The sequence below is a fragment of the Delphinus delphis genome, chromosome 15, assembly GCF_949987515.2.
Source record: "Delphinus delphis chromosome 15, mDelDel1.2, whole genome shotgun sequence".
NCBI classification, from domain to species: domain Eukaryota; kingdom Metazoa; phylum Chordata; class Mammalia; order Artiodactyla; family Delphinidae; genus Delphinus; species Delphinus delphis.
In genome coordinates this window covers 47,511,083-47,539,018 of record NC_082697.1, presented here as the reverse complement: position 1 = coordinate 47,539,018, position 27,936 = coordinate 47,511,083, and the positions used below count along the sequence as shown (strand labels likewise).

Genomic DNA, 27,936 nt, shown 5'->3' with positions numbered 1-27,936 from the left:
TGAGTGAAGGTGCCGAGGGGCACCCTGAGCCATGCAGGTCCCACCTGTGGGTGCTGGTGGCTGTTTCCAAAGAACGTGGAGGTGGGTGTTAGTGTTCTTTGGAGAGCAGCCATCTCGAGAGGGAGACACTGAGCCAGTGTGCCTAGTAACTATAAACTCCATCTTGAAAGCAAGGAAACTCCTGAAATGATCAATTAGGAGAGTGGCAGCCCGGATGGAAGGAGGCTGGAGTCCAGCCGAGGCCTCAACAGAGGCAGCTTTTAGACACAGGTGACAGATGAGGTGTTAGGTGAGAGGGTGAGTCAGGAAAGGTTTCTTTCCTTTTGGGGGCTGGGGCGCAGTAGGGGTAGGGATAAATTCAAACCTGGCCACTCTGAGTTTCAGGAGCTTGTGGGGTAGAACTGAAAATGCCCTGTAGGTTGGCAGTAATTAGTATGTATTTATCTTTCAGGAGAATGTGGCGTATATTTGAGAGTCATAAACGTATAAAGTAAATAACATGAGTAAAGTTGCTCAGTATGAGAAGAGAAGCAAGCTTGGAACAGAATACTGATTTTCCTGTTTTGTTTTTAACGACCTTATTGGGGTATAATTTATATACGATAAACTGCACCCATTTAAAGTGTACGGTTCAATGAGTTTCAGTAGATGTGCACACCCACGAAAGCACCACCATCACATCACCATCAAGACACAACATTTCCACAGCCCCCAAAGTTTCTTCAGGCCCCTTTTAGTCCTTCCGTTTCTGCACACCCTGGTCGGAGGCAACTACTTGTCGGCTTTCTCCCACTATAGATGAATTTGCTTCCAGAATTTTATGTCTGGTTTCTTTTGTGCCTGGTTTCTTTCACTTAGCATTACCCATCTGAGATTTATCCATGCAATTGCATGGATCAGTACAGTAGTTCCTTTTATTATGGAGTGATAGACTCACATTTCCTTTATTCATCCACTAGTTGATAGACATTTGGGTTGTTTCCATTTGGGGGCTCTTATGAATAAAGCTCTGTGAACACCCACATACATACGTTTGTGTGGACATAATGTTTTCATTTCCTTTGGGTGAATAGGAACCGAATGTCTGATTCATACAGTAGGGGTACTTCAATTTTTAAGAAACTGCCAGTATCGCAAAGAGGTTGTGATATTTTATGTTCCCACCAGTAAGAGGTCTGATTGCTCCAAGTCCGTACAACCCTTGGTATTCTCAATATAATTTTTAGTCATTCTAATAGGTGTGTAAGGGTGTCTCGTGGTTTTAATTTGCATTGCTGTGATGACTGACAATGCCCCTGTACTTATTGGCCATTTGTATATCTTCTTTAGTTAAGTGATTGTTGCCTGTTTTTCAGTTCGGTTGTCTTTTTATAATTGAATTGTAAGATATCCTTATAAATTCTGATACAAGTCCTTTGTCAGATCTACCTACTTTGAATATTTTATCTTGTGGCTTGTTTCATTTTCTTAACTGCCTTTCGAAGAGCAAAAGATTTAATTTTGAAAAAGTCCAATTTACCAATATTTGTTTGTGGTTTATGCTTTTTGTATTCTAAGAAATCTTTGCCTATCCCAAGATGGCAAAGATCGCCTTTTTAAAAAATTTTTATTTTATATTGGATGTAGTTGATTTCCAATCGTTGTGTTAGATCTTTTCTTCTCGGTTTGTAGTTTTAGCTTTTATATTTAAGCCTATGATCCATTTAGCGTTAATTTTTGTGTGTGGCAAAACACCAATTTTTAGAGGGTGGGAGAAATGGGAAGAGCCCTGAAGGATAAATAGATTCTGAAGAAAATTATGTTTTCGAAGCTATGAAAGGAGCAGGTGGAGTCGTATGCGCTGGAAATCGTCTGATTATGGCTGCAAAGTAGTTACTGGCTATGGAAGTTTACTGAGTATCCACTCTGTGCCCAACACATCCCTTTTGCTCTCAAGTTGTTTGGTTTCTTGAGTGGGGGTAGATTATGCTTCGAGGAAATGTACGGATAAGAGAAAAGCTGATGGTGGATCGAGTGGAGACTTTTTGTTTTTGAGGCGCGGGCTCGTTTGTATGATGGAGTAAAGAACAACAGAATGAAAAGGGCGTGAGATGGAGGTGGACAGAGTGTAGTTGCTGGGCCAGGGCCCTGAAAGGCAGAGAAGAATGGGACCCACAGCCTAGTGGAGGGGCTAATTCAGACGTAGAGGGACCCACGCGCACCAGACAGGGCTCCAGGCAGGAAGATGGGGAAGATGACTTGCGGGTCGTAGACGGGGTATCCTCGCAAACCTGAGAGCTGGAGGAGGGAAGGAATTAAGTTTAACAAGGGCCACCTAAAGCCTGTGTAAGGCAGGACTTTGCAAGTGGGAGGTTTGCCTGAGAGAAAGTGTCATTGGGGCCCGTCACGTGGGAGGCAACATCGTCTCCGGACCCCAGGCGCCCGACCCGAGTGCGTTGCCCAGCGCGACGTCCGGACTACACGCTCCAGGATGCATCGGGGCCGGCGCAGGAAGCGGCCAGCCCGGAGCGGCTCCCCATTGGAGGCGGCGGCGGCGGTGACGCGCCCACCGGAAGGCCCGCCTCCGCCCTGGGACTCGGAGGAGTGAGGTATTCCCGGCGGCGTCATGCGTCCGGAAAAGGCCCTGTCTTGGTACCGGCGCATGTCTATGCTGTACGGACTGGGCGCCTGGACCCTGCTGGGCTCCTTGTTTTTGTATAATCAGAGAAAGAGCAAGCCTCCAGGTACGGCTCTCGGGCGGGACCTCTGGGGGACGCGCGGCCTTGCGTGGGGCGTGTCCGGGGGGTCGCAGAAGTGGCTTCGCTGTGCCGCGCGAAGAGACCGGGAGCGGTGCTTAGAGCCGCGCGTTATCGTGGAATCTGCCAGCAACGACCTTTTAGAGCCTCTTCCCCGAACCTTGCTGGTTTATTGAGCGAGGCCGCCCGTATCCTCAGAATTTGAAGAATCCGTGAGATTCCAGGTGGAATTTCAAAGACCCTGGATGGTGGTTTAAAGAGGCGATGCTTCTGTAACTTCAGCCCTGCTTTGGTCGCCTGGTCGCCTTTGCCGACCAAACGATTTCGCTGACTTACACCAGCGAAGGAGTACTGAAATCTTACCAGTTGCTGGGAGGAAAAGGAAATCCCGCAGCTTTCAAAAATGTTCTGGAAATCTGTGGCTTCGTCTAGAGTAGGGACTGGCTGGGGCTGAAGGGGAGGAGCTGGTGGGGGAGCGACTGCTACAAAATAAGGGGTTTCCTTTTGTGGATGAAAATATTCTACACTTTATTTTGGTGCTGGTCGCACAGATCTCAAGATACTAAAAACTGAATTACATTTTAAATGAGTTAATTGTATAATAAGTATTATCTCAGTAAAGCTTTTTATGTAAAAACTGTGCTGAAGATTACATTTGGTGCTGAAGATCACCAATGGCCTGAAAGTGCACATGTCAGTATTAAGCATTTTAAAACATTTATCTCTGTAGTGGTCATTTAAAAAAATTATTTACATTTTCTTTTTTACAGAAAGAAAACAATGTCAGGAACCTGATGGGGGTGGGGGTAATTCTTACCTTAGTTTATTTTATTTCAAAGACTTTACTAATAATTCTAATGACTGCTGCCTAAATTAAAAGTTAGTGATCAACTATACTTCAAGTAAAAAATAAAGTAAGATAAAATGAAAGTTAGTGATGCAGCTGTTACTTTTTTTTTTTTTTTAAGGTGGTGAAGTAGAACAAAAGAATGTCTCAACAAATGAACTGTCTGAACCCCGGAAAGGGTTTTATGTGGAAACGGTTGTCACATATAGAGACAATTTTGTTCCAATTACTGCCAGGATCGTCAACTATTTGAAATCATGGACTGGTGGCCCCGGACCAAAATCATGATGGACGGCTGAATTCTAAAAACAGGACTTTGGTTCAGCATATAAATTTGAGAGATACTGTGATTTCCACTTTCTCTTTGTGAAAAGTGTATACATTTAATTTTGCTGTAAAATAGAATCACTAATAATATGCAATAAATATTTCCTTGAAGAAAAGTAAATTTGCATATTCAGGAGGTGTCCTTCTATACTCACAGGAGTAAAAGATTGAAGTGAAATGTCGTATTGAGCTTCCATAAGCTTGGTTTTCTGAAATTAGTTCATGTAACTTTATATTCCTTTCATGTTGCTGTCAGACATAGCTTTTGTGGTCCCTTTAAGCAAATCTCCGTGTTCAGTTTGGGACTTAGAGCAGCCCTTTGGGCACTAGTGGGTGCTTGGTAAGTATGTTGTGAATTATATTATAACTCCTGGATTAAATAGACTCGATCTGTTCTTTAGGAGCTGTACAGATACCCTCATTCTTTCGGCAGGAGTGGATTAAACCCCAATGGTGACTACCAGTATTCTAGAGATAGGGGATACAAAGTGAGGACAGCAGGGTTCCTGCCCTTGAGTGCTGCAGTGTTCTCTCCGCTGGGCTTGTTTGGTTGCAAGTAACAAACCCACATAAGTGTGATTAAATCAGAAAGAGATGTTTATTAAAAATGTGTGTGGACAGGGAATTACCTGGCGGTCCAATGGTTAGGACTCGGTGCTTTTGCTGCTGTGGGTGTGGGTGCAATCCCAGGTCGGGGAACTAAGATCCCACAAGCTATGCAGCGTGGCCAAAAACAACAAAAAACCAGTATAGACAGCTCAGAATTCAAACAGAGTATGCTGAGGTCTTCGGAGGGCCTGGCAGCAGGAACCGGAATGTAGCCACTCACTGAGCCTGCCTGGGGACTGTCTGCCTTGTTGCCTTTCTCACTGCACACGTTTTGTCCCCGTTATTTCTGTAGTAACATCACTTTGCAGCTACAGCGTCAAAGTCTGATCAGCTTCTTCCCAAGCCAGAGTTTGTCTTCCACTCCTGTGAGAGTCACTTCCCTGTGTATCGGATCCTTTCCTGTGGATCACTGAGTCCTGCCTCAGTTAGTAAGAAACTAGCATTCGTTGCCCATTTGGGTAGTGTTTCTTGTGCGCAGCTATTTGGGACCCTGTGAGGACTAGGGATTCCTGGTAGGACAGGAATGGGACACTTCTGGGTTCCTGCTATAGTACTGTCACCTTCAAACCTTTGCCTTGATTTCTCCTTGGTGTCAGTTCTACCTTGTGGGTGGCCTGAGCAGTGCTTTGGGGGCAGTCAACCTAAGTGACAGAGGCTCCAAGATGGCAAGTAGCAGCTTCAGATGTCAGCAGCAGAGGCTCCTCACTGGACATCAGAGGTCAAGAATGGCTCAGTGCCAGTGGGGTGGGCACCCTGGTGGACACCTGTGATGGGCATCAGACGTGCAAGAAGCAGCATACGATGGTGGAAGGGAATTTCTGAATGGCTTCCCAGAGCAGCCTGCTTCTCATCACTCTCCTTGGAATCTCAGTTTCATGCCTGGCCTCCGGCTGCCAGGGAGATTGGGAAAGTGCGTTTCTGGCTTCCGCATCAGGGATGTGTTGACCCTCAAAGTGGGGCATCTCCTAGATATAGGAAGGATGATCACAGCATGCTGGGCAAGTAGATACCAGGACAAATGTCCACTCCAGGCAGCAAGCCAGACTTTCATCGGGAGGCACTAAGATACCTGCCTCTGTAGGTCACTTTCCCCAGAGAAGGTTTCTCTACCCGGGGGTGGATGCCTGGCTGTAGGAATTCTGGGAGCTGAGTGTGTGTGTGTGTGTGTGTGTATTCCTTCTTGTTTAAAACACTTCAACTCCAAACAGCCTGGAGCTTCAACAATTCCCGTAGTTCTGCTGAATCTTGGCTTAAATAGGCCTTTGTGGACTAATCTAACAACCAAAATATAATTTAAAGTGTTCTTCTGGGAGAAGGTTTTCAGAATTCCAAACGTCTATCTTGCAGGTGCAGTTGGAACACGGTCTGTTCAGAAGTTGGGAATCACCCATTGAAGGAGAGTTTGTAGGATTGGAAATAAGTTTCCCGAAATTCTGAGGTCTGGTAGTATTTAGAGGGAGTGGGTTTTCTTTTTCTTTTTTATAAGATGTATGTATCTCCGGGGCGTGCGTCCCCTTCCTGACATCCGTCCAGCTGGAGGAGCCATCGGGGACCATTCAGATGAAAAGGACTCCTGAGAGATAGTGGAGCAACAAGAGAAGAGGAATTGGGTTTTCCGGCCCTGTGGAGTACCACACAGCCCAGGGCTTTAGAGAGAAAGAATCAACTTCTACGTAGTTTAAGCCATTGTGACTTTGGGTCTCTGCTACAGTTGATGTAACTCTAAGCAAATCACATCTCCCTATTCATTTCTTTTTAAAAATGGTACCTAACTTTTCATGATAGAAAAATCTCCTGTGTTTTCTGAGCTTTGGTTTCTTTTGAAGAAGAGGTATAATATCTAGCCTGTCTACTAATAGGGTTGTGACTGTCAAATGAGAAAGTGTTTGTACACGCATGATTATTCTTAGGAATAGAATGTCTTAGCCACTCCTGGAAATGAGGTGTGAAAGGCCGTCTTTCTGGTGATAAATGCAGTCTGCTTCTGTCGTCCTCCAGCCGCTTTGCTTTCTTTCTTGTGGCTCCCCAGGGAGTTACCTCGTCACAACTGGCCTGTCTGAAAACAGGGCTTCCATGGGTAGTAACTTGCTTCTTCAGCACAGCAGGTTAGCAGCGTGTATCAACATGGAAAATGGCACATCCTGCGGTCCGGCAATCTCACTTTCAAGAATTTGGGAGATTCCTGAAAAGATTTAGGAAGATGCCTCTTCAACATCCCTCGTTCAGCATGGCCTCGAGCTGAAACAACCTCTTGGTCGACCGTGCGGATTGCCTTCCCAGCACCCACTGATCCCACTCCTCTTTTATAACAGACCCTGAGCTCACCCCGTCAGGTGCTTCAGGGGGACTGGCCCAGGTCCTGATTGGTCCAAGTCAGTGTTTCTCCAGGGGGCGCTGCAGCCTCGGTGGATGTGACAGTCCATTTTGTGGGCTGCCCCAGGTGTTGCAAGTGCTTTAGCATTTCAAGTTCCTTGGGCACTAAATGCCTGTAACAATCTTCACAGCTTGTGACAGCTTCAGACACCCCTCCCCACACACATTTCCAGTAACCCCTGGGGGGCTCTATGCCCCAGGTGAGAACCTCTTATCTGAACCAGTCAGGAGGAGTAGGTCCCATCTCCCTTGCTAGTGACTGGGTTAAGCATGGTCATGTGATCTCACTCTGGCTAGTGAAACTCGAGGGGCTTCTGGGCAGGGTGTCCCAGCCTCAGAGGAAGCACTAGGAGGCGATAGTCTCCTGTACTTCTGAACATTGTGTCTGGATAGGATGCCCAGTACAGCCACAGCCATACTGTAAATCTATGACCCCCTGTTAGTCAAAAAATCAAGTTCACACCTGTATTCATTCAGCAATGTTATCTGAGCTTCAGGCAGTGTGCTAGAGGCTTAGGATAGAATGGTAAGCACGAGACACTAATAGAGCAAATTATCGGGCACTGGAGTGATTGGAAGTTGCCAGGAAAAAAAAAAAAAGTCGCCAGAAGATTATGAGGGAAAAACCATAGGATAGCGATGGAGAATAATGGGGAACCAGGACTCTTAACTTTGTGTGGTCAGAGAAGTTCTCTCCGATGAGGAGGCGTTTAAGCTGAAAATGAAAGGAAGGAGGGGAGCGAGATGGACAAAGAATGGGGGAGGAGCATTCGAGGTGGAGGACCAGCAGATGCTGAGGTCCCGAGGTAGCAACAAGTGGATTACCTGAGCAATTTAAAGAAGATCAGAGTCTGGAACGTGAAGACTTTATATTCTAGAAACCACTTTTACGTCTTATGGAGAATGGATTGGGTGAAGACAGAAGTGGCAGTAAGGAGACCACTGAACAGCTGTAGTAGATGCAGGTGAGAGATGACGGGCCATGGAGCAGGATGGCACTGGCGCTGGAGAGAAGAGGGTGCGTGGGGTTCGTTTGGGGGAGTCAGGAGGTTTGTTGATGGACTAGTTACTCAGGGAGAGGGAAAGAGCAATCATGAGTCACTTATGGCTGGAGGAAACAGTGGAGCCATTGATTTGAATCAGAGTGGCCCAGCTGGTGGAGTGTGGGGGGCTTGGGGGGATTGCAATTCAGTCCTGGCACTAACCACCCAGACTTAGCACAGACCCTGCAAGTCTAAGGGCACGTCCCCAAAAGGGCAGCCCTCAATTCAGATGCCAGGCGCACCTTGGGGGTCGCCAAGCCACCTTTACTTCCGACCAACTGGCTACAAATTTGGGAGTTTTTTTATGACTCCTACAGGTTAGATAACTTACTGCAATGACTCACTGAACTCAAGAAAGCCTTATACTTACAGTTTTATTATAAAGGATACAAATCAGGACTAGCCAAACGAAGGAACACATCAGGCAAGGTCTGTGAAGGTCCCCAACAGAGAGCTTCACTGCTCTCTCGGTGGAACCAGGGTGCAGGTTCCTCACCCATGTGTTCACCAGCCAGGACGCTCTGCTAAGGTTCAGTGTCCACAGCTTTTATTGGGGTTCCATCTCATATGCACAACTGATGGACTCATCTGCTGTGTGACTGAACTCAATCTCCAGCCGCATCCCACCGCCCCTCCTCAAAGTCCCACCCTCTAGCCACATGATTGGTCTTTCTGGTGACCGGCTCCCACCCTGAAATGTTTCATTAGGAACTCCTATCCCTTGGGAAGTTCCAAGGATCTTAGAAGCTCCATGCCAGAAACCCAGAACAAAGACCAAACTCTTTTTCATACAGCAGGGGTGAAAAGCCTGAATCCCATTTTCAGTCTGTTAATTTGGTTCATGGAAGTGGAGAGGTCAAGAAGGCATTTGGAAGCACAAGCACAGAGGATGTGTTGGGAATGGAAATGAAAATGTGCGAGTCAATAGCACAAGGTGGAATTCAAAAACATGAGGAGAGTGGCGATTTAGAGGGCAAAGGAGAGCGTGCAGAGGGAAGGAGGCACCGCAAGAGGGGCTGCTGGGTGCTTCTGCCTCCTGATACTGACCTTTTCGAGCTCAACAAATATGTAAAAAGAATCCTGGTGTTTTGGTATATTTTTAAAACGTTTTATTTTTGAAATAAGTTACCTTCACTTATAGCCCAAGTGGTCAACATTTTACTTTGCTTTATCACTCTCTTTATTTTCTCTGTATATATCATTCTTCACCAGATCTGAAAGTTGCAGATATGTTGTCCCTTTACCCCTAAGTACATGTGTGTATTTCCTAAAAACAAGGATGTTCTCTTACATAAAAATCAGGAAATTAATATTGGTTCAATGCCATTATCAAATCCAGCAGTTCTCAAAGCGTTCTCTGAGATCCTCCTTAGAGGAGCTGAGATTTCCACCTATTTTTATAATAATATATAGACAATATTTGACTTTTTCATTCCTATTCTTTCAAGAGTGTACAATGGGGTTTTCAGAGGCTTCATGGTAAGTCATGATCTCATTGCTCTAATGTCAGTATATAATGGATTTATTATTGTCATTTAAAAAATTATCATAAGTCAATATTTAACAATTTTTCTAGGTTGTAATTTCTAGTACAAGTAAAAATCTTAAGATATAAGCTATTTGGGGTGTTCAATAATTTTTAAGAATGTAAAGGGGTCTTGAGATCAAAATGTTTTGAGATATGTTGATTTGATGCAAATTTAAACAAAAATATTTACCAATTGTCCCAATATGCACTTCTTTCTTTTTATTTTTTTCTGGCTAGGATAAAACTCAGTTCATGCATCACATTTAGTTTTCCTGTCTCTTTAAAAGTCCCCTTTAATTTGGAACAGTTCTTCAGACTTTCTTTTTCTTGACATTTTTGAAGGATCCTTCTAGTTATTTTGTAGAGTGTTCCTTAATTTAGGCTTGCCTGATGTTTCTTCATGATTGGATTCAGAGTCTACATTTTTGGCAGAAATACCACAAAAGTGACATGGTGTCTTTCTTGGTGCAATATCAGAAGTATATGATGTTTGTTTATCTCATTACTGGTGATGCTATCTTTGGCAATTTAGTGTGCAGTATTTAACGCTCAAGTATATTAGTATAGTCTTTTCTGGCCAAATGACTCTTCCTTGTTCTCCATTTGAAGCTTTTTCTTGTAGGAGAGGAAAAAGGTTTTCTCACTCTCTTGAGGTCCCTGGCTGGGTCTGAAAATTAAAGTGACAAAGATAGATGAACAAGAGAAAAGCATACAAATTTATTTAAGTTTTACATGACGTGAGAGCCTTCATAAGGAGATGAAGACCCAAAGAAACGGACCTGTGTAATTTTTGTTGTTAGGTTTGACGAAGCATGAGTAGTCATGGAGGAACATGATAGGTTAAGGAATATGAGGTAGGCAGAGTAAACTGGGGGAAATTTAGCAAGGCCTGTTGGTTCAGATTCTTCTTGGTGTGCTTTTGTCTTTGGAGATAAGGCTGCTCCCTCCCTCCCAGTACAGATAGGGCACCTCTCACATTTATGACCTGTTTCAGGACAGAAGGGTGGGGACCTGGGACCCTCTACCTGAACGCTTGCACCTGGACAAACATTTCCTACAGCAACCGATACAAAGAAACTATAAGAGACTGCAGATAACTGCACCCATGCGCAGTCACAGGGGCAGTTATGAACAATAAGACACAAAAAGGCCACAAACCAACTGCCATTTCTGAGGTGCCAGGAGGAAAAGCAGGGTAGAGCAGACCCAAGTTTGGTTCGGGAACATCCTCAACTCCCTCCCTCTACACCCACCAGCACTATTAGGCTGTAAGAAGAAGACACACTGAGAAGGGCTTGTTTTTAGCAGTGATAATAATTTGTTAGGGTAATACTTGTACAGTCCTTTGCAGATTTCTAACACTTTTGCACAGTATATATTATTCAAATCTTCTAACAAGTCTGGGAGAGGGGCCAAGTATCAGTATTAGAGGAGGAATTACAATTACAGAATCACATATCTGCGCACTGCCAGGACGCGGCTAGGTCAAATGAATACCTAAACAGTTAAATGGCTATTTTAGGCAGCAGATACTCTCCTGTCTGGTTTCTGAGGAGTTACAGAGGCAGGAAAACAAGGGAAAAAGAATTTGGGAGAATCTGGGGGCAGAAGGGTGGAAACACGGAAGGAGGCACACGATTAGGATTAGTATTCAGGACAAAGCTGGGATTCAGGGATGACTGTCTCTCAGGCCGGGGTTTGTGAAAAGAAACTGGGGCAGAAACTACTGTCTGGGCACCAGTGAGTCGGGCTGGGGTGTGGGGACGGGGAAGGGGGTTGCGGGACTCCAGCGTCCGGGCGGGGCTCATCTAGCTGAACGGGGGACATGACCAAGAGTGGGCGGGGCCGGACCTAGAGCGGGCGGGGCCTCTCGCGGGGGCGGGGCCACACCGAGGGCTCAGATGGGCGGGACCAACCTGTGGTGGGCGTGGCCGACGTGGGCGGGCCGTCGACTCGTGGGTTCAGGGGGTCGGAGCGCGCTTCCAGGTGTCCCCGGCAGAGGGCGCGGGCAGCTGCGCAGCCCGCGGAGTCCCGAGGCCGGAAGCCGCGCGGCGCCGCCCCGCTCGCCCCAGCCGTCGCCATGAAGGCCGTGGTGCAGCGCGTCACCCGGGCCAGCGTCACAGGTCAGTCGGGCGGGGCCGGGCCGGGCTGGTCGCCCCCGGGCCGCCGCCGGCCACGCGCGAGCCCGGCCCCCGCCGCCCCGAGTCCCCGCCGTCCCGGGGCGCCGTCCACGGGCTGCAGGGTCTACGCTTAGTGTCGCGGTGACCGCGCCTCGTCGTCTTCTGCAGCGTTTCCTTTAGTCCGGAGCGCAGGTGGCCTCCCGCATCCCCCGAGCGTCCCCCGAGCATCCCCCGGCCCGCCCTTCCACGCGGTGTTAAACAGACGACGCGTGGGAGCGTTTCCGGGGCACACACCCCTTCCCCAGCCTTCTGCCCCGCGTCTCCCTTTCTTGCCGGTTTTCTCCGTGTCCCGGTTCACCTGGAGCTTGACTCCCCTAAGGTGCCCGCTCGTGACAGGTGCTCGTAGGGGTGGGTTCTGACCGTGTCTGCCCACGTGACCCGGGTGGGAACCCAGGGGATCCAGGATGAGATGTTTCTCTTTTCCACCAGTTTCATGTGAACCGAGCCACGCAACCATCAGTCATGGCTTGAACACTGCGGTCTAGTTTGAACATCAGGGGTCCAGATGATTAATAGGTAGAAGGAAGTCCTTTTAAAAGCTCAAGCCAAGATAAGCAGAAATAGAGACACAGAGGTAGAGAACAAACGAATGGACACCAAGGGTGAAGGGGTGGGTGGGATGGATTGGGAGATGGGGATTGACATATATATACCTACACTATTGATACTATGTATAAAATAGATAACTAATGAGAGCCTACTGTACAGCACAGGGAACTCTACTCAGTGCTCTGTGGTGACCTAAATGGGAAGGAAATCTAAAAAAGAGGGGATATATATACACATATAGCTGATTCACTTTGCTGTACAGCAGAAACTAACACAACATTGTAAAGCAACTATACTCCAATTTAAAAAAAACCTCGAGTGAAGATAGTATAGATGTTAAAATTTTTTTGAATGATTAACTTTACATTGTCTTCTAGTCTTTCCTATTTTTATTGGCAGAATTCTAATATTGTTTCAGTTCAAGTAGTTCTAGATATCCTTTCCTTCAAGCCTATACCAAATGTGTGTTTCTATGTCCAGGAGAGTAGAAATCTAAGAACGAAACAACAAAATCCCCTAAAGAAACAATCAAACTCAGTAAAACCATATATTTAGATCCGAGATTCTACTTTTCAGTCCTGGCTAATGATTTCTAAGCTGTTCTGATAAGTGATTTTGGATATCGTCCTGGAGTAATAGGGAATAGTATAGCTCTGGGATTTATGAAATTTTAAAACAAAGTGGGCTTTTTTTTTTTTAGTATTTTAGTTAATATGTAACTTCACTAAAACTGGGAAAATTCATAGATGAAAAGATTTTCTTGCTTTTTTTGAGAAGAATCTTGCAGCCTGCCCTATGTGGTCATGATGGCCAGTGAACAGACTTTGGAGAATGTAAGTTTTGATCAGAATGGAGAACTCTCCATTGTGCTGATCTGGAATATCAAAAACACATTTCTGTGAGATTAGCTGAATAGTTTGAATGATCTTACTTTACTATTTAAGTTGTATGCTTTTAGTTAAAAACAACAAATTAACTGTCTGAAGGTGTTAATAAGATGGAATTCTCCCACGGTGCTGGAGGAAACTTTGAGTTAGCCTTGCCTTCTACTTGTATTGTAATGGGGAGAGGTTTTCTGATTCCTTTAGAATGTGACTGACAGGCTTCACTTCCATGTGGCCTTTCTCGAATGGCATTTTATTTCAAAGGTTCTAAAATGTCACTTCCAGTTTTATAGGTGGGACAGTATTAAGAGTCACATATTACGTGGCAGGCTCACTTGATGAGCTTGGTCAGGCACATTTGATGCCTTAGCATGGTTATTATGATAATCTAATTTTAAAAGCTTTATGACAGAACACTTCAAACATATTCATGTGGTTACACACATGGAATAGTACAATAACCCCCATGTCCATCACTCAGCTTTATAAGCCGAAATCTGAATAGAATCATAGAATGTTGGGAAGAGATTGGTTGGGTTTGAATGCGTTAATTTGTGAGCTGGTGAATTCTTCTCAAAGAGGAAGTCTTGGGTGATGCCACTATACGTGGTGTCAAATAAACATTGACCAAATAGCTCAGGTCTCTTCTAGCCCTGTGACCTTTTGTCTAAAATGGTGATTCTCAAGTTTTTCCCCTTGGAAATCCATTTGTCTATAATAAAACATCCCTTTAACCTCCTAATTCTTCTGCCTGAAGGAGGGACAAAACTTCTCCAAAATAAGAGAGCGAATTGTGTCATCTCAAGGCTTTGGTGCATAATTCATTTCTTATTAGGATAATACCACATTATAAAAATATTGAAACTGTTCAAATATGATTTGAATCACTTCAAATAGTGATTCTATTTTTGAGAATCTATTCTAAGAAGATAATCCTAATTATAGAAGAAGCTTTAGAGGGGTGAACAGGTGGAGCACACAGGATCCTTAGGGCAGTGAAACTACTCTGTACGATACTGTCATGGTGGATACGTGTCATTACATTTGTCCAAACAGATAGAATGTCCAACACCAAGAGTGAGCTGTGGTAAACTGTGGACTTGGAGTGATAATGAGGTGTCAGTGTAGGTTCATCATTTGGAACAAATGTACCATCTGGAGGGGGACGTTGATAGTGGGGAGACTGCATGTGGGGCTGAGGGTATATGGGAAATCTCTGTGCCCTCTGTTCAGTTTTGCTGTGAACCTAAAACTACTCTATACATGAAAGTATATTTAAAAAACCCCAAAACTTTAGTGTATAAAGATTTTCACCACAGTGTTACTTATTGAAGTGAAAAATTTTAAAACAAGCCATTTATCCAGCCAAACAGGATGGTTAGTCCATCCATGGATGGAATGCAAATGTTCCACTGGATGGGCTGCAACTATTAAAAGATGCTTAGGAAAAAGCTCATAATGTGGAAAAATCCTTGTGAGATGTTAAAAAAGATGAGACACAAAAATTTATACACAATATTACTATGGTAGTTGAGAACAAATATGAAGTAAAATCTGTGAATAGAGGAAATATCAGAAGGAAATCAGTAACATACTGAAGTGCTTCTCTTCGGTTGTTCTTTTTGCTTTCCTGTTTCTTTTATTTTTTAAAGTTTTTCTATACTGCATGTGCATTACTTTTAATGGTGGACATAGTTCAACCATCATTCTTTTTTAAGTTTTTAAAATATACCCTGGGGAAAATTTTAAAAATATCTTGATATTATAAGAAAATAATATTGACTTACTTAAAGAACAAATAGAGCCACAGTTTTCTAAAGCACTGCAAACAGGCAAGCAACCCCAGTTGTTTACTGCTTATGTCAGGATAGCTGATTTCTGTTTCAGATTTTGAGTCAGTGGCTCAAAGGATAGTAAATCACTCATAGTCCATTATAAAAAAAGCAGCACGGAAGGAAATACTAAAATACTTGTGTTTTCTTAATCATAAAACTAAGAGAAGTTAAGCTTTAATAAGAATTATTTCAGGGACTTCCCTGGTGGTCTAGCGATAAGACTCTGTGGTCCCAATGCAGGGGGCTTGGGTTCGATCCATGGTCAGGGAACTAGATCCCGCATGGCGCAACTAAGATCCTGCGTGGCGCAACTAAGATCCTGCGTGCCGCAGCTAAGACCGGCTCAGCCAAAGTAAATAAATCAGTAAATGTTCTTTAAAAAAGAGTTATTTCAGGAACAAACTGATGCTCGTGCTCGCCTCGTGTCTGTCAGATGGTCCCTTGTCAGACACCTGCAGGGAGAGGGTTTCTCACTCTTCCCTTAGTTTGCAGGATGTGGCAACATGGAACAGTCTGTGATGCCTTGTTGGGTATATTTGTAAATATTATTACCTAGCAGAAGCAAATAACAAGAAAATGGCAGAGTTGACCTTTCTCCTGATTGGAACATTAGGTCAGTATACGATAAAATAACCAAACATCAGTAATCAATGAGCTTTGGCAAAAAGTTGGCCAAAAAAATTGAAAATTATGAAGATTAACATTTGAAATATGGATTTAGTTTCACCACCATAATGATGTGTCTTGACCTAAGTACTGTGCCAGCACTGAGATACTGTCTAGTGGTAGTAGAGTGTACATTTGACGCTAAATACCTATGCAAATGTTTGGAATAGGAATCTATGTTCAAAGAATTTTTTTTATGCATGGGGTGCATCGCTCAAAATGATTTGGAGGTCATTGGCTTAGAATGCAACCTTAGTAATAAACTGGGAAATAATAGAAGTTTGCTGACTTGAAGTTTAACTTTTATTTCTTTAAAAGTTTATTCATTTATTTTTAATTAATTAATTAATTAATATTTTATTTTTGGCCGTGCTGGGTCTTCATTGCTGTGTGCGGGCTTTCTCTAGTTGCAGCAAGCGGGAGCTACTCTTCGTTGTGGTGCGCAGGCTTCTCATTGCGGTGGCTTCTCTTGTTGCCGAGCACAGGCTCTAGGCGTGCAGGCTCAGTAGCTGTGGCTCACGGGCTCTAGAGCACAGGTTCAGTAGTCTTGGCGCACAGGCTTAGTTGCTCCGTGGCACGTGGGATCTTCCCAGACTAGGGCTCAAACCCGTGTACCCTGCGTTGGCAGGCGGATTCTTAACCACTGTGCCACCAGGGAAGCCCCTGGAAGCTTAACTTTTAAACTGTGTTTTTTATGTATGATATATTTATCTTTTCTGCAGTAAGTAGAGAAATCATTTCTTTATTTTTATGACATAAATGTTTTCCATTGTGCATGTTATCAGGTTTGCTGATTTCCAAGAAGAGCAGGCATCTCCTTTTTGAGAATTACCATAGCTGAGCTGGATTCTCTGGGGAGAAAAACTTTTGTTGTTACAGACGGGCAAACTCATAGAAAGTTTCAGGGGTCTCAACCAAGGTAGCACAGATGAAAACGTGGCCTGAAAATCCCGCGTAATGGTTGTTCACTTTACAACTCATTCATTCCAAATGTAAAGTCAGAATGGACAAAGTATGATTATCATACTGCATCGACGTAACCCCTTTCACGTTTCAGTACCTACTGACTTTCGCAAAGAAGTTACGAGAAGTATGTATGATGTTCAAACTTTCCTGTGGATGCTCATATGTGCTTCACGGCACCTGTTTGCTTTTCCCTTTTGTTTCATTTCCCTTTTGTCTCTTTTCCCTTTTGTTTCCTTTCCAGTTGGTGGAGAACAGATAAGTGCCATTGGACGGGGCATCTGTGTGTTGCTGGGTATTTCCCTGGAAGATACGCAGAAGGAACTGGAGCACATGTAAGAGGCGGATTTCCACGTCACTGCCTTTCTAGTGGGACATGTGCTGGTCATCTGGCTGGCTGGCTAGCTATTTAAATAAATTATACATATATATATATATATATATATATATATATATATATATATATGGAACTTCCATAGTATTTTGCTCCTATAAAGTGAGACTCTGTCAGTTTTACCCATGTCCCTTTTGAGGCAGTGTGGTTATTTCTGTGTCACAGATGGGGAGAGCGAGGAAGAGCCATCACCCAGTAAGTCAGCGACAGGGCAGGACCACAACTTAGCCTCTGTCCCTATTTGCTGCTGCAGCCTTGAACCATTCCCTTGGTGTGAAAACCAAGCCTCTTCTCATAGGAATGTGTTATGTTTTCAGTTTGAGCAGTATGATCTGGGCACTGTTTACACATGTTAAGAATGCCCAGTTGTTCACCGTTCACAATAGGATCTGGAGCTCAGAGAGGTTATATTACCTGCCGAAGGTCATACACACGTCCTTAGCAAAAAGCCTGACTCCAGGTTAGAACCTAGGCCGCCTGGCCTGGAAGCCAGTGCTCTTTTTACTAAGGTGGGAGGTTTGTCATTGCTCTTGGCCCTTAGTACAGGCAGCCTCCCCTCCTCATGTTCACTCTCCCCCGCACCACTTTGCACATGTACTTCAGATGCTTGGATCCATTTTCTCTGCCCCTGGTGCCCAGAGCCTACATGTGACGGTTGCCCAGTTGTCCCTTTTGTATTAGGTTGAAAACCAGACTTGGAACCAAGCTCCCGCTGAGGTGTTGATGACTAGTTCAATAACACTCACGGATGTTGGTATTTTAAAAGCTGTCCCCTGGATTCGCAAAGAGGGAGCGAAGTGGTGTAGTGGTTAAAAGCCGGGGGACTGGTCTGAATCTCTCCGTGGCGCTGACAAAATGGAGAGCTAGTACCTAACTTGGTTAAGAGCAATGACTCAGCATAAGGCAGACGCGCTGTGGAGAAGGGGTGATGAATAGCGCCCACCGCAGAGGGTTCCCATGTAAGGTGTCGGCGAATGAGTATTTGTTCAGGCTTTGAACATGTCTTCAACATCATCCAGAAAGGTGGCTTCAAATGGTGGAATTGCACCTTTCACGGAGGTAGTTCTTTGTCATTCGTCTCAAGTCTGATCTTATAAATGCTACCTGGTCCTCCTCCTTGCCAGGGTGGCTGTCCTTTGTCATCCACGTGTATAGGGAAAGCCCCGCTGGGGCATAAGGAGCATGTGACATAGTTGTCAAGGTGTCTTTCCCCAGATCGTTTTGCATATCTGCAATGACCATGAGTTTTCTCCAGGGTATTTGCTGAATTGTTCATTTTGAGAAGTTCCAAGAAAGGGTATAAAAGCAGGGCATCATTTATTCCAGTGTAAAGATGGAATTCTGTAAAAAATCAGAATTGAGCCCATGTTTTGACACATCCGGTTCCCACCGGAAGCTGCTGTGAATTGGAGGGGCTGACAAAAAAAAAAAAAAAAAAGCAAATCGCCCATCAACGCTAAGAGGTGGGACTATTATTACCCCTATTACAGATGCAGAAACTGAGGCACAGAGTAGAAAGTAACTTGCCTGTGGTCACCCCTGCTGTAAGTGATGGAGCCAGCACAGTGTCCCTAGTCAGCAGGGTACTTGTGACATCTGGGGGTGTGGGTGTGTCTGGGGGGCTTATGATTCTTCAGGTAGCGCTCACCCCTGTTTTCCCCCAGGGTCCGGAAGATCTTAAACCTGCGTGTGTTTGAGGATGAAGGTGGGAAACACTGGTCGAAGAGCGTGATGGACAAACAGTACGAGGTGCTGTGCATCAGCCAGTTCACCCTGCAGTGCGTCCTCAAGGGGAACAAGCCCGATTTCCACCTGGCGATGCCCTCAGAGCAGGCGGAGGGCTTCTACAATGGCTTCCTGGAGCAGCTACGCAAGGCATACCGGCCGGAGCTTGTCAAAGGTAGGCGGGAGCCCAGCGCCCAGGAGGGCGTCCCCTGGACACTTCCTGGCAGGGGAAAGGCAATCTGCAGATGCAACATTTCCTTTTCCAGAAAGTTCACTGTTTACGCTTATTACTTTCTTAAAACAGCATAAGGGCCGCTGCCGCCGCCGCTCTTGTGCGTGTCCTCTGAATGCCCCAGTACCGTTTACCCTTCTTTATTCTTCTGTCCACATTTGGAATGTTTAGCAACCCAGCAGTGTGCTTGATATAGTGGTGGTTCATTTCGGTTGCTTATCCTGCCCAACAGAGAAATACACCTGCCAGACGCCAGTGGGAGCCATGTGTCATTTTAAATTTCTAGGAGCCATATTAAAAAAAAGAAAAAGAAACAAGTGAAATTAATTTTAAAACTGTAATTCATTTAGCCCAGGATATCCACAATATTCTGATTTCACCCTGTCGTCAGTGTAAAGAGTTATTAATGAGGTAACTCACGTTCCTTCTTCTTACTGAGGTCTTTCATTCTCACAGTGCATCTCGATTCAGACCAGCCACATGTCCAGCGCCTGGTGGCCGTGTGTGGCCCTCGGCTGTCATTTGGACAGTGTAGGCTTAACGGCTTGTCTCGGGGACTGCCAGCCTAGCCTGACTGATCAAGATTAAGCCTAGAAAACGCCTGAGAAGCGTGGGCCTGGTTTGTGGGAGGATTATGAATCGGAACTCATGAATCTTCTCAAGAGGGGGTGTTTCTAGTCTGTTTTCATGTTCCTAGTGTGCTTTTCCTTCAGAGTTACTGGGAAGCGTTTTGAGCCTCCTTTGGTGACGCACCTCAGGGTGTGAACTTGCTCAGCAGGATGTCTGCTTCCGAGTCTGACTGCGGCTGCTCCTGCTGCTGTCGGACTCTCGTAGCTGTTGAGTAGTTGTTAATAGTTGACTCTGTAGTGTTTCCTACACTTTAACTTTCTCTCAGTGGGTTTGACAAACCCAGGTCCCTTTGTTATCGGGCCTGTTTTCAACCATAAGTAATAAAAGTCACGACATGACTTTGGAGCTCTGTAGCAGAGCCCCACATCTCTGAGGGTCGTCAGCTCCTCAGGTGGCTCTGTGTTCTGAGGAGTGATGTTCCAGCCCCCACTGGTATTTCCTTTCTTTTTATTCTCCTCTTACTTGTGTCAGGTGTCCATTTGCCAGCAGGACAAATGGATTCTATGTGATCAGGACCCTCCCGCCTTAAATCAAATCCTGCTCTTTACTTGGGTCCTGGTAGAGCAGAATATATTCGCTTCTTCTGGGAGCATCGAAGTTTAGAACTCCATTGACACGTCCGATCGTGGATGTCCACTGGGGTCCTCTGTCCGTCGTGGCTTTGCTGCAAACAAGGTTCTTCCCAGAATTAGCCATTAAGTCAAGTGCTTTGAATAATAATTTTTCTTGGTTGAGACAAGGATTAATGCTGCCAGCATTGCCTTCTCTGCTTGATGTTTATAGAATCATCCCATTTCTGAGTAATCTCAGACATATTTGGGGATGCACTGAAGTCCTTTGAAGGATGAGCAGAAGGAATATCATGAAAGGCTTCCCTGGTGGTGCAATGGTTAAGAATCCACCTGCCAGTGCAGGGGACACGGATTCGAGCCCAGGTCCGGGAAGATCCCACATGCCGCAGAGCAACTAAGCCCATGTGCCACAACTACTGAGCCTGTGCTCTAGAGCCCACGTGCCGCAACTACTGAAGCCTGCATGCCTAGAGCCCATGCTCTGCAACAAGAGAAGCCACCGCAATGAGAAGCCCGCACACCGCAACGGAGAGTAGCCCCTGCTCGCCGCAACTAGAGAAAGCCTGCGCGCAGCAACGAAGACCCAACACAGGCAAAAATAAATCAATTTATGTATAAAAAAAGGAATATCATGAAAGCACAGGTGAGGGCCCTTTCCATGGGAGAACAGTGATGGTCGTGAAGGAATGCTTGAGTGAAAACAAAACCACTTTCGTCTAAAGCCTTAAAGAGGAGCGTTTTATTATTCAGTGCTTTGTGTTCCTAAAAACACCTTTTACGTTTTGAAAAAAATCTGTATTCCATCCAGGTAATTATATGAAGTGCCTGAAGCAATGTACTGCAAACAGTATAATTTTATAATGGATCAGAATTTAAGCTCATGGGATATGATACCTCTGGTCATTTTGATGAAAAATCAACATGAATTATGCCACGGGTTTTCATCAGAATTTATTTTCTGCTCCTTTGGGCTTTCAGAGGCACTGCAGTGATTTCCCAGGGCCTCACTCACTCTTCGCCTTTTATCTCCTTTATGGTCTCTAGTGGAACCAAGTGCAGGGAGCGTGTTTTACGTGCTTGCTGTCTTTTGGTAAATTTTGAGATTCTGGCTTCCAGCTCCGGTACGGAAAGGCCTCTGTGACCTGGAGGGAAGATGGAACACAAACTGCTAAATACGTTTTCTTTCTTTTAGGATTTTCAGGACCTCTTTAGTGACTTTAAGACTTAAAGGAGTTTAATTCGAAAATTAAAACATTTAACCCTAACCCTAAAAAATTTTAAAAACTTTCCAGTTTTATTGAGGTATAATTGACCTCTAACACTCCATTAGTTTTAGTTGTACAATATGGTGATTTGATATACACATATATTGTGAAATGATCACCACGATAAGTTAACAGCCATCACCTCACGTGGGTTGACAGTTAAGGTAAGGATGCTGTACCTCACATCCCCAGAACTTAGTTATCTTCTAACTGGAAGATTGTACCTTTTGTACCTGCACCCTCCAACTTTGGCAACCACGAGTCTCTTCTCTGTATTTATGGGTTTGTTTTTTTTTAGGTTTTGTAATATAAGTAAAATCAGACAGTGTCTTTCTTTGTCTAACTTTTTTCACTCAGTATAAAGCCCTCACGGTCCATCCATGTTGTCACGAACGGCAGGATCTCCTCCTTTTGTGGCTGACTGGTATCCCACTGTGTGGCTAGACCACATCCTCTTTATCCTTTCATCACCAGTGGACATTTAGGTTGCTTCCATGTCTTGGCTGTTAGTTTAATTAGACATTAATTTTCACTCCCTTCCTCTTTAATGACTGAAACTTTATTTCAAATGTGTATTTAATTTGCTTCTCTTACTTGTTGTTAAGGGCTGGATGGAGGGTGTAAACTCTTCCTATTTCCCCTGCTGAAAGATTCAGACTTTTCTTTTTATCCTGAGTTATTTCAAGTCTTTGGACAGTGACAACAGTGAAAGGATTTTCTTTCTGCCTATACCTGTATCTTCTTTATTATTATTATTATTTTTGTGGTACGCGGGCCTCTCACTGTTGTGGCCTCTCCCGTTGCGGAGCACAGGCTCCGGACGCGCAGGCTTAGCGGCATGGCTCACAGGCCCAGCCGCTCCACGGCATGTGGGATCTTCCCGGACCAGGGCACGAACCCGCGTCCCCTGCATCGGCAGGCGGACTCTCAACCACTGTGCCACCAGGGAAGCCCACCCCTAGCTATTCTTAATTGTTATTTTTCTATATGCATTTTAAAATCAGCTTGTCTAGTTCCAGAAAATAATCTGTTATTTTTATTTGATTTGCATTAAATTTATAAATTCATAATGCCTTTGTTTCATGATAATAATTACTCTTAGCATATTTCCTTACCTCCCTTAACTGTTTTTTGGGACAAACTGCAGCCCTGGCAGGACACCAGCCTTCAGCCTACCCTGGGCCCGTGCAGCTGAATGTGGCTGGAGACAACATCCACATCAACTGGCCTCACGGTCATGACCTTGACCTGCAAGGTGGCTCAGCAATTGTGATACATCGGCCTGTTCATTCACTCGACTGTTCTCTCTCCTGAAAGCTCCATCCTCACCTTAGCTATTGACCTTACTTCCCATTTTCCTGAGAAAACGAAAGCACTCAGAAGAGAACTTCCAGAATTCCGTCTGCTCCACCTGCTGGCATCTGCACCAGGAACCAGCCTGCCTTCCTTCGAGGTGGCTGACCCCATGCTCTCACCTGTGCAGGGACTGAGCAGGGACGTTCTTCTGCCCCCTCTTCTGTCTCTGAGTCAGTTTTGCTCCCCCATGCCCAGACCATCCCCACCAGCTTGCAGATCTGCTGTTGGTCCTCCCATCATGGAGACAGCCTGTCAGCCCCACCTCCAGCTCCTGCCCCAGTTCTCTGCTTCACTTGACTGCATGGTCTGTGGAGGGCTGTCTGCCCCCATCCCACTCCAGTCTGCCTTTGCCCCTCTCACTGCTATAGCTGCTCTTGGCAAGGCACCATGCCCTCCACTTGGCCAGGTTAGTTCTCATCCTCAGCTCAGCGGCCCATCAGCAGGTTTAGTCCTGTTGCTTCCTCCCTCCTCTGTGGGACAGTAGTCCTTCACTGGGCGTTTAGGACTCCGCACTCTCCTGCTTTTCCTCCTGCTTCACCGATTGCCCCTTCTCAGTTCTTGGTTACTTCTTCCTACTTCCTCGGCTTTGTAACATTAGAGGGCTCTGGCCTTTGAAATTTTCTCATTTACACTGGGCCCTTGGGCATCTTGTCCAATGGCTTTTAAAAGCCATCTAGGGAATTCTCTGATGTTCCAGGACTCCACACTTCCATTGCAGGGGGCACAGGTTCGATCTCTGGTCAGGGAACTAGGATCCTTCAAGCTGCATAAAAAATAAAATAAAGTAAAATAAAATAAAATAAAAAAATTAAATTCTTAAAAGCCGTCCATGTGCTGGTGACTCCTGAATTTCTCTTCCAGCCTGGACCTCCTCAGCCTTTTTGTTGCTTTTCGTTTTGCCATGCTGCACGGCTTGAGGGGGTCTTGGTTCCTAGGCTGGGGATTGGGCCTGAGCTCCTATACTGGGAGCACTGAGTCCAAACCTCTGGACTAACAGAGAACCTCAGACCCCAGAGAATCTTAATCGGTGTGAGCTCTCTCAGAGGTCCTCATCTCGGCACCAAGACCTGGCTCTGCCCAACTGACTGCAAACACCACTGCTGGGTGCCTCAGGCCAAACAACCAACAACACAGGAACACAGCCCCACCCATCAAAAAAAATGAGATGACAAAAAATATGTTACAGATGAAGGAGCAAGGTAAAAACCTACAAGATCAAATAAATGAAGAGGAAATAGGCAATCTACCTGAAAAATCACAGTAAGGATAGTAAACAAGATCCAAAATCTCGGAAATAGAATGGGGGCATGGATCGAGAAAATACAAGAAATGTTTAACAGGGACCTAGAAGAACTAAAGAACAAACAAATAGTGATGAACAACACAATAACTGAAATGAAAAATACACTAGAAGGAATCAATAGCAGAATAACTGAGGCAGAAGGACAAATAAGTAAGCTGGAAGATAGAATGGTGGAAATAACTACTGAGGAGCAGAATAAAGAAGAAGAATGAAAAGAAATGAGGACAGTCTCAGAGACCTCTGGGACAACATTAAACGCACCAACATTCAGATTATAGGGGTCCCAGAAGGAAAAGAGAAAGAGAAAGGATCTGAGAAAATATTTGAAGAGATTACATTCAGAAACCTAACATGGGACAGGAAATAGTCACCCACAAGTCCAGGAAGCTCAGAGAGGCCCATATGGATAACCCCAAGGAGAAACATGCCGAGACACATATTAATCAAACTAACAAAAATTAAATTCAAAGAAAAAATATTAAAAGCAACAAAGGAGACAAGCCTCTTAGATAGCCTCATCCACCAGAGGGCAGACAGCAGAAGCAAGAAGAACTACAATCCTGCAGCCTGTGGAACAAAAACCACATTCACAGAACGATAGACAAGATGAAAAGTCAGAGGGTCTATGTAGCAGATGAAGGAACAAGATAAAACCCCAGAAAAACAACTAAATGAAGTGGAGATAGGCAACCTTCCAGAAAAAGAATTCAGAATAATGAGAGTGAAGATGATCCTGGACCTTGGGAAAAGAATGGAGGCAAAGATCGAGAAGATGCAAGAAATGTTTAACAAAGACCTAGAAGAATTAAAGAACAAACAGATGAACAATACAATAACTGAAATGAAAACTACACTAGAAGGAATCCATAGCAGAATAACTGAGGCAGAAGAACGGATAAGTGACCTGGAAGACAGAATGATGGAACTCACTGCTGGGGAACAGAATAAAGAAAAAAGAATGAAAAGGAATGAAGACAGCCTAAGAGACCTCTGGGACAACATTAAATGCAACAACATTCGCATTATAGGGGTCCCAGAAGGAGAAGAGAGAGAGAAAGGACGCAAGAAAATATTTGAAGAGATTATAGTCGAAAACTTCCCTAACACGGGAAAGGAAATAGCCACCCAAGTCCAGGAAGCGCAGCGAGTCCCATACAGGATAAAGCCAAGGAGAAACATGCCGAGACACATAGTAATCAAATTGGCAAAAATTAAAGACAAAGAAAACTTATTGAAAGCAGCAAGGGAAAAACGACAAATAACATACAAGGGAACTCCCATAAGGTTAACAGCTGATTTCTCAGCAGAAACTCTACAAGCCCGAAGGGAGTGGCATGATACACTGAAAGTGATGAAAGGGAAGAACCTACAACCAAGATTACTCTACCTGGCAAGGATCTCATTCAGATTCGATGGAGAAATCAAAAGCTTTACAGACAAGCAAAAGCTAAGAGAATTCAGCACCACCAAACCAGCTCTACAACAAATGCTAAAGGAACTTCTCTAAGTGGGAAACACAAGAGAAGAAAAGGACCTACAAAAACAAACCCAAAACAATTAAGAAAATGGTCATAGGAACATACATATCGATAATTAACTTAAACATGAATAGATTAAATGCTCCAACCAAAAGACACAGGCTTGCTGAGTGGATACAAAAACAAGACCCATATATATGCTGTCTACAAGAGACCCACTTCAGACCTAGGGACACATACAGACTGAAAGTGAGGGGATGGAAAAAGATATTCCATGCAAATGGAAATCAAAAGAAGGCTGGAGTAGCATACTCATATCAGACAAAATAGACTTTAAAATAAAGAATGTTACAAGAGACAAGGAGGGACACTACATAATGATCAAGGGATCAATCCAAGAGGAAGATATAACAATTATAAATATATATGCACCCAACACAGGAGCACCTCAATACATAAGGCAAGTGCTAACAGCTATAAAAGAGGAAATCGACAGTAATACAATAATAGTGGGGGACTTTAACACCTCACTTACACCAATGGACAGATCATCCAAAATGAAAATAAATAAGGAAACAGAAGCTTTAAATGACACAATAGACCAGGTGGATTTAATTGATATTTATAGGACATTCCATCCAAAAACAGCAGATTACACTTTCTTGCCAAGTGCTCACGGAACATTCTCCAGGATAGGTCACATCCTGGGTCACAAATCAAGCCTCAGTAAATTTAAGAAAATTGAAATCATATCAAGCATCTTTTCTGACCACAACGCTATGAGATTAGAAATGAATTACAGGGAAAAAACCGTAAAAAACACAAACACATGGAGGCTAAACAATACGTTACTGAATAACCAAGAGATCACTGAAGGAATCAAAGAGGAAATCAGAAAATACCTAGAGACAAATAACAATGAAAACAAAATGATCCAAAACCTATGGGATGTAACAAAAGCAGTTCTAAGAGGGAAGTTTATAGATATACAAGCCTACCTCAAGAAACAAGAAAAATCTCAAACAATCTAACCTTACTCCTAAAGGAACTAGACAAAGAAGAACAAACAAAACCCAAGGTTAGCAGAAGGAAAAATCATAAAGATCAGAGAAGAAATAAATGAAATAGAAACAAAGAAAACAACAGCAAAGATCAATAAAACTAAAAGCTGGTTCTTTGAGAAGATAAACAAAATTGATAAACCATTAGCCAGACTCATCAAGAAAAAGAGAGAGGACTCAAATCAATAAAATTAGAAATGAAAAAGGAGAAGTTAAAACAGACACCGTAGGGCTTCCCTGGTGGCGCAGTGGTTGAGAGTCCGCCTGCCGATGCAGGGGACACGGGTTCGTGCCCCGGCCCGGGAAGATCCCACATGCCGCGGAGCGGCTGGGCCCGTGAGCCATGGCCACTGAGCCTGCGCGTCCCGAGCCTGTGCCCCGCAACGGGAGAGGCCACAACAGTGAGAGGCCTGCGTACTGCAAAAACAAAACAAAACAAAAAAAAACAGACACCGTAGAAATACAAAGCATCCTAAGAGACTACTACAAGCAACTGTATGCCACTAAAATGGACAACCTGGAAGAAATGGACAAATTCTTGGAAAGGTATAACCTTCCAAGACTGAACCAGGAATAAATAGAAAATATGAACAGACCACAAGTAATGAAATTGAAACTGATTAAAAATCTTCCAACAAACAAAAGTCCAGGACCAGATGGCTTCACAGATGAATTCTATCAAACATTTAGAGAAGAGGTAACACCCATCCTTCTCAAACTCTTCCAAGAAATTGCAGAGGAAGGAACTCCCCCAAACACATTCTATGAGGCCACCATCACCCTGATACCAAAACCAGACAAAGATACTACAAAAAAAGAAAGCTACAGACCAATATCACTGATGAATATAGACGCAAAAATCCACAACAAAATACTAGCAAACAGAATCCAACAACACATTAAAAGGATCATACACCATGATGAAGTGGGATTTAACCCAGGGATGCAAGGATTCTTCAATATACGCAAATCAATCAATGTGATACACCATACCAACAAACTGAAGAATATCATCTCAATAGATGCAGAAAAAGCTGTTGACAAAATTCAACACCCATTTATGATAAAAAACTCTCCAGAAAGTGGGCATAGAGGGAACCTACCTCAAGATAATAAAGGCCATATATGACAAACCCACAGCAGACATCATTCTCAATGGTGAAAAACTGAAAGCATTTCCTCTAAGATCAGGAACAGGACAAGGATGTCCACTCCTACCACTGTTATTCAACATAGTTTTGGAGGTCCTAGCCACGGCAATCAGAGAAGAAAAAGAAATAAAAGGAATACAAATTGGAAAAGAAGAAATAAAACCGGCACTGTTTGCAGATGACACGATAGTATACATAGAGAAAAAATGCCACCAGAAAACTACTAGACC

General features: G+C 44.2%; 2 protein-coding genes across 2 annotated transcripts in view; both read left to right on the top strand.

The window, feature by feature from the left end:
- Positions 1-2,569: 2,569 nt before the first annotated feature.
- SMIM26 (small integral membrane protein 26) lies at positions 2,570-4,020 on the top strand. The gene is made up of 2 exons (XM_060032948.1): positions 2,570-2,723; positions 3,704-4,020. Exons 1-2 carry the CDS (start codon positions 2,606-2,608, stop codon positions 3,868-3,870), a joined length of 285 nt encoding a protein of 94 aa, XP_059888931.1. The 5' UTR covers positions 2,570-2,605; the 3' UTR covers positions 3,871-4,020.
- Positions 4,021-11,443: 7,423 nt separating this feature from the next.
- The window catches only part of DTD1 (D-aminoacyl-tRNA deacylase 1), a 108,082-nt gene continuing 91,589 nt past the window's right edge, over positions 11,444-27,936 (top strand). Inside the window, exons 1-3 of the mRNA XM_060032947.1 lie at positions 11,444-11,585; positions 16,784-16,874; positions 18,598-18,833. Coding sequence (XP_059888930.1) covers positions 11,543-11,585; positions 16,784-16,874; positions 18,598-18,833 — 370 coding nt within the window. The 5' untranslated portion in view covers positions 11,444-11,542. The remainder of the gene's footprint in view (positions 11,586-16,783; positions 16,875-18,597; positions 18,834-27,936) is intronic.

What these genes read in the sequence shown, in the direction of transcription:
- SMIM26 (XM_060032948.1), top strand. Translation starts at nt 2,606, where the DNA reads ATGCGTCCGGAAAAGGCCCTGTCTTGGTACCGGCGCATGTCTATGCTG. An exon ending in GAGAAAGAGCAAGCCTCCAG is followed by an intron (nt 2,724 to 3,703) that starts GTACGGCTCTCG and finishes TTTTTTTTTAAG; the next exon opens with GTGGTGAAGTAGAACAAAAG.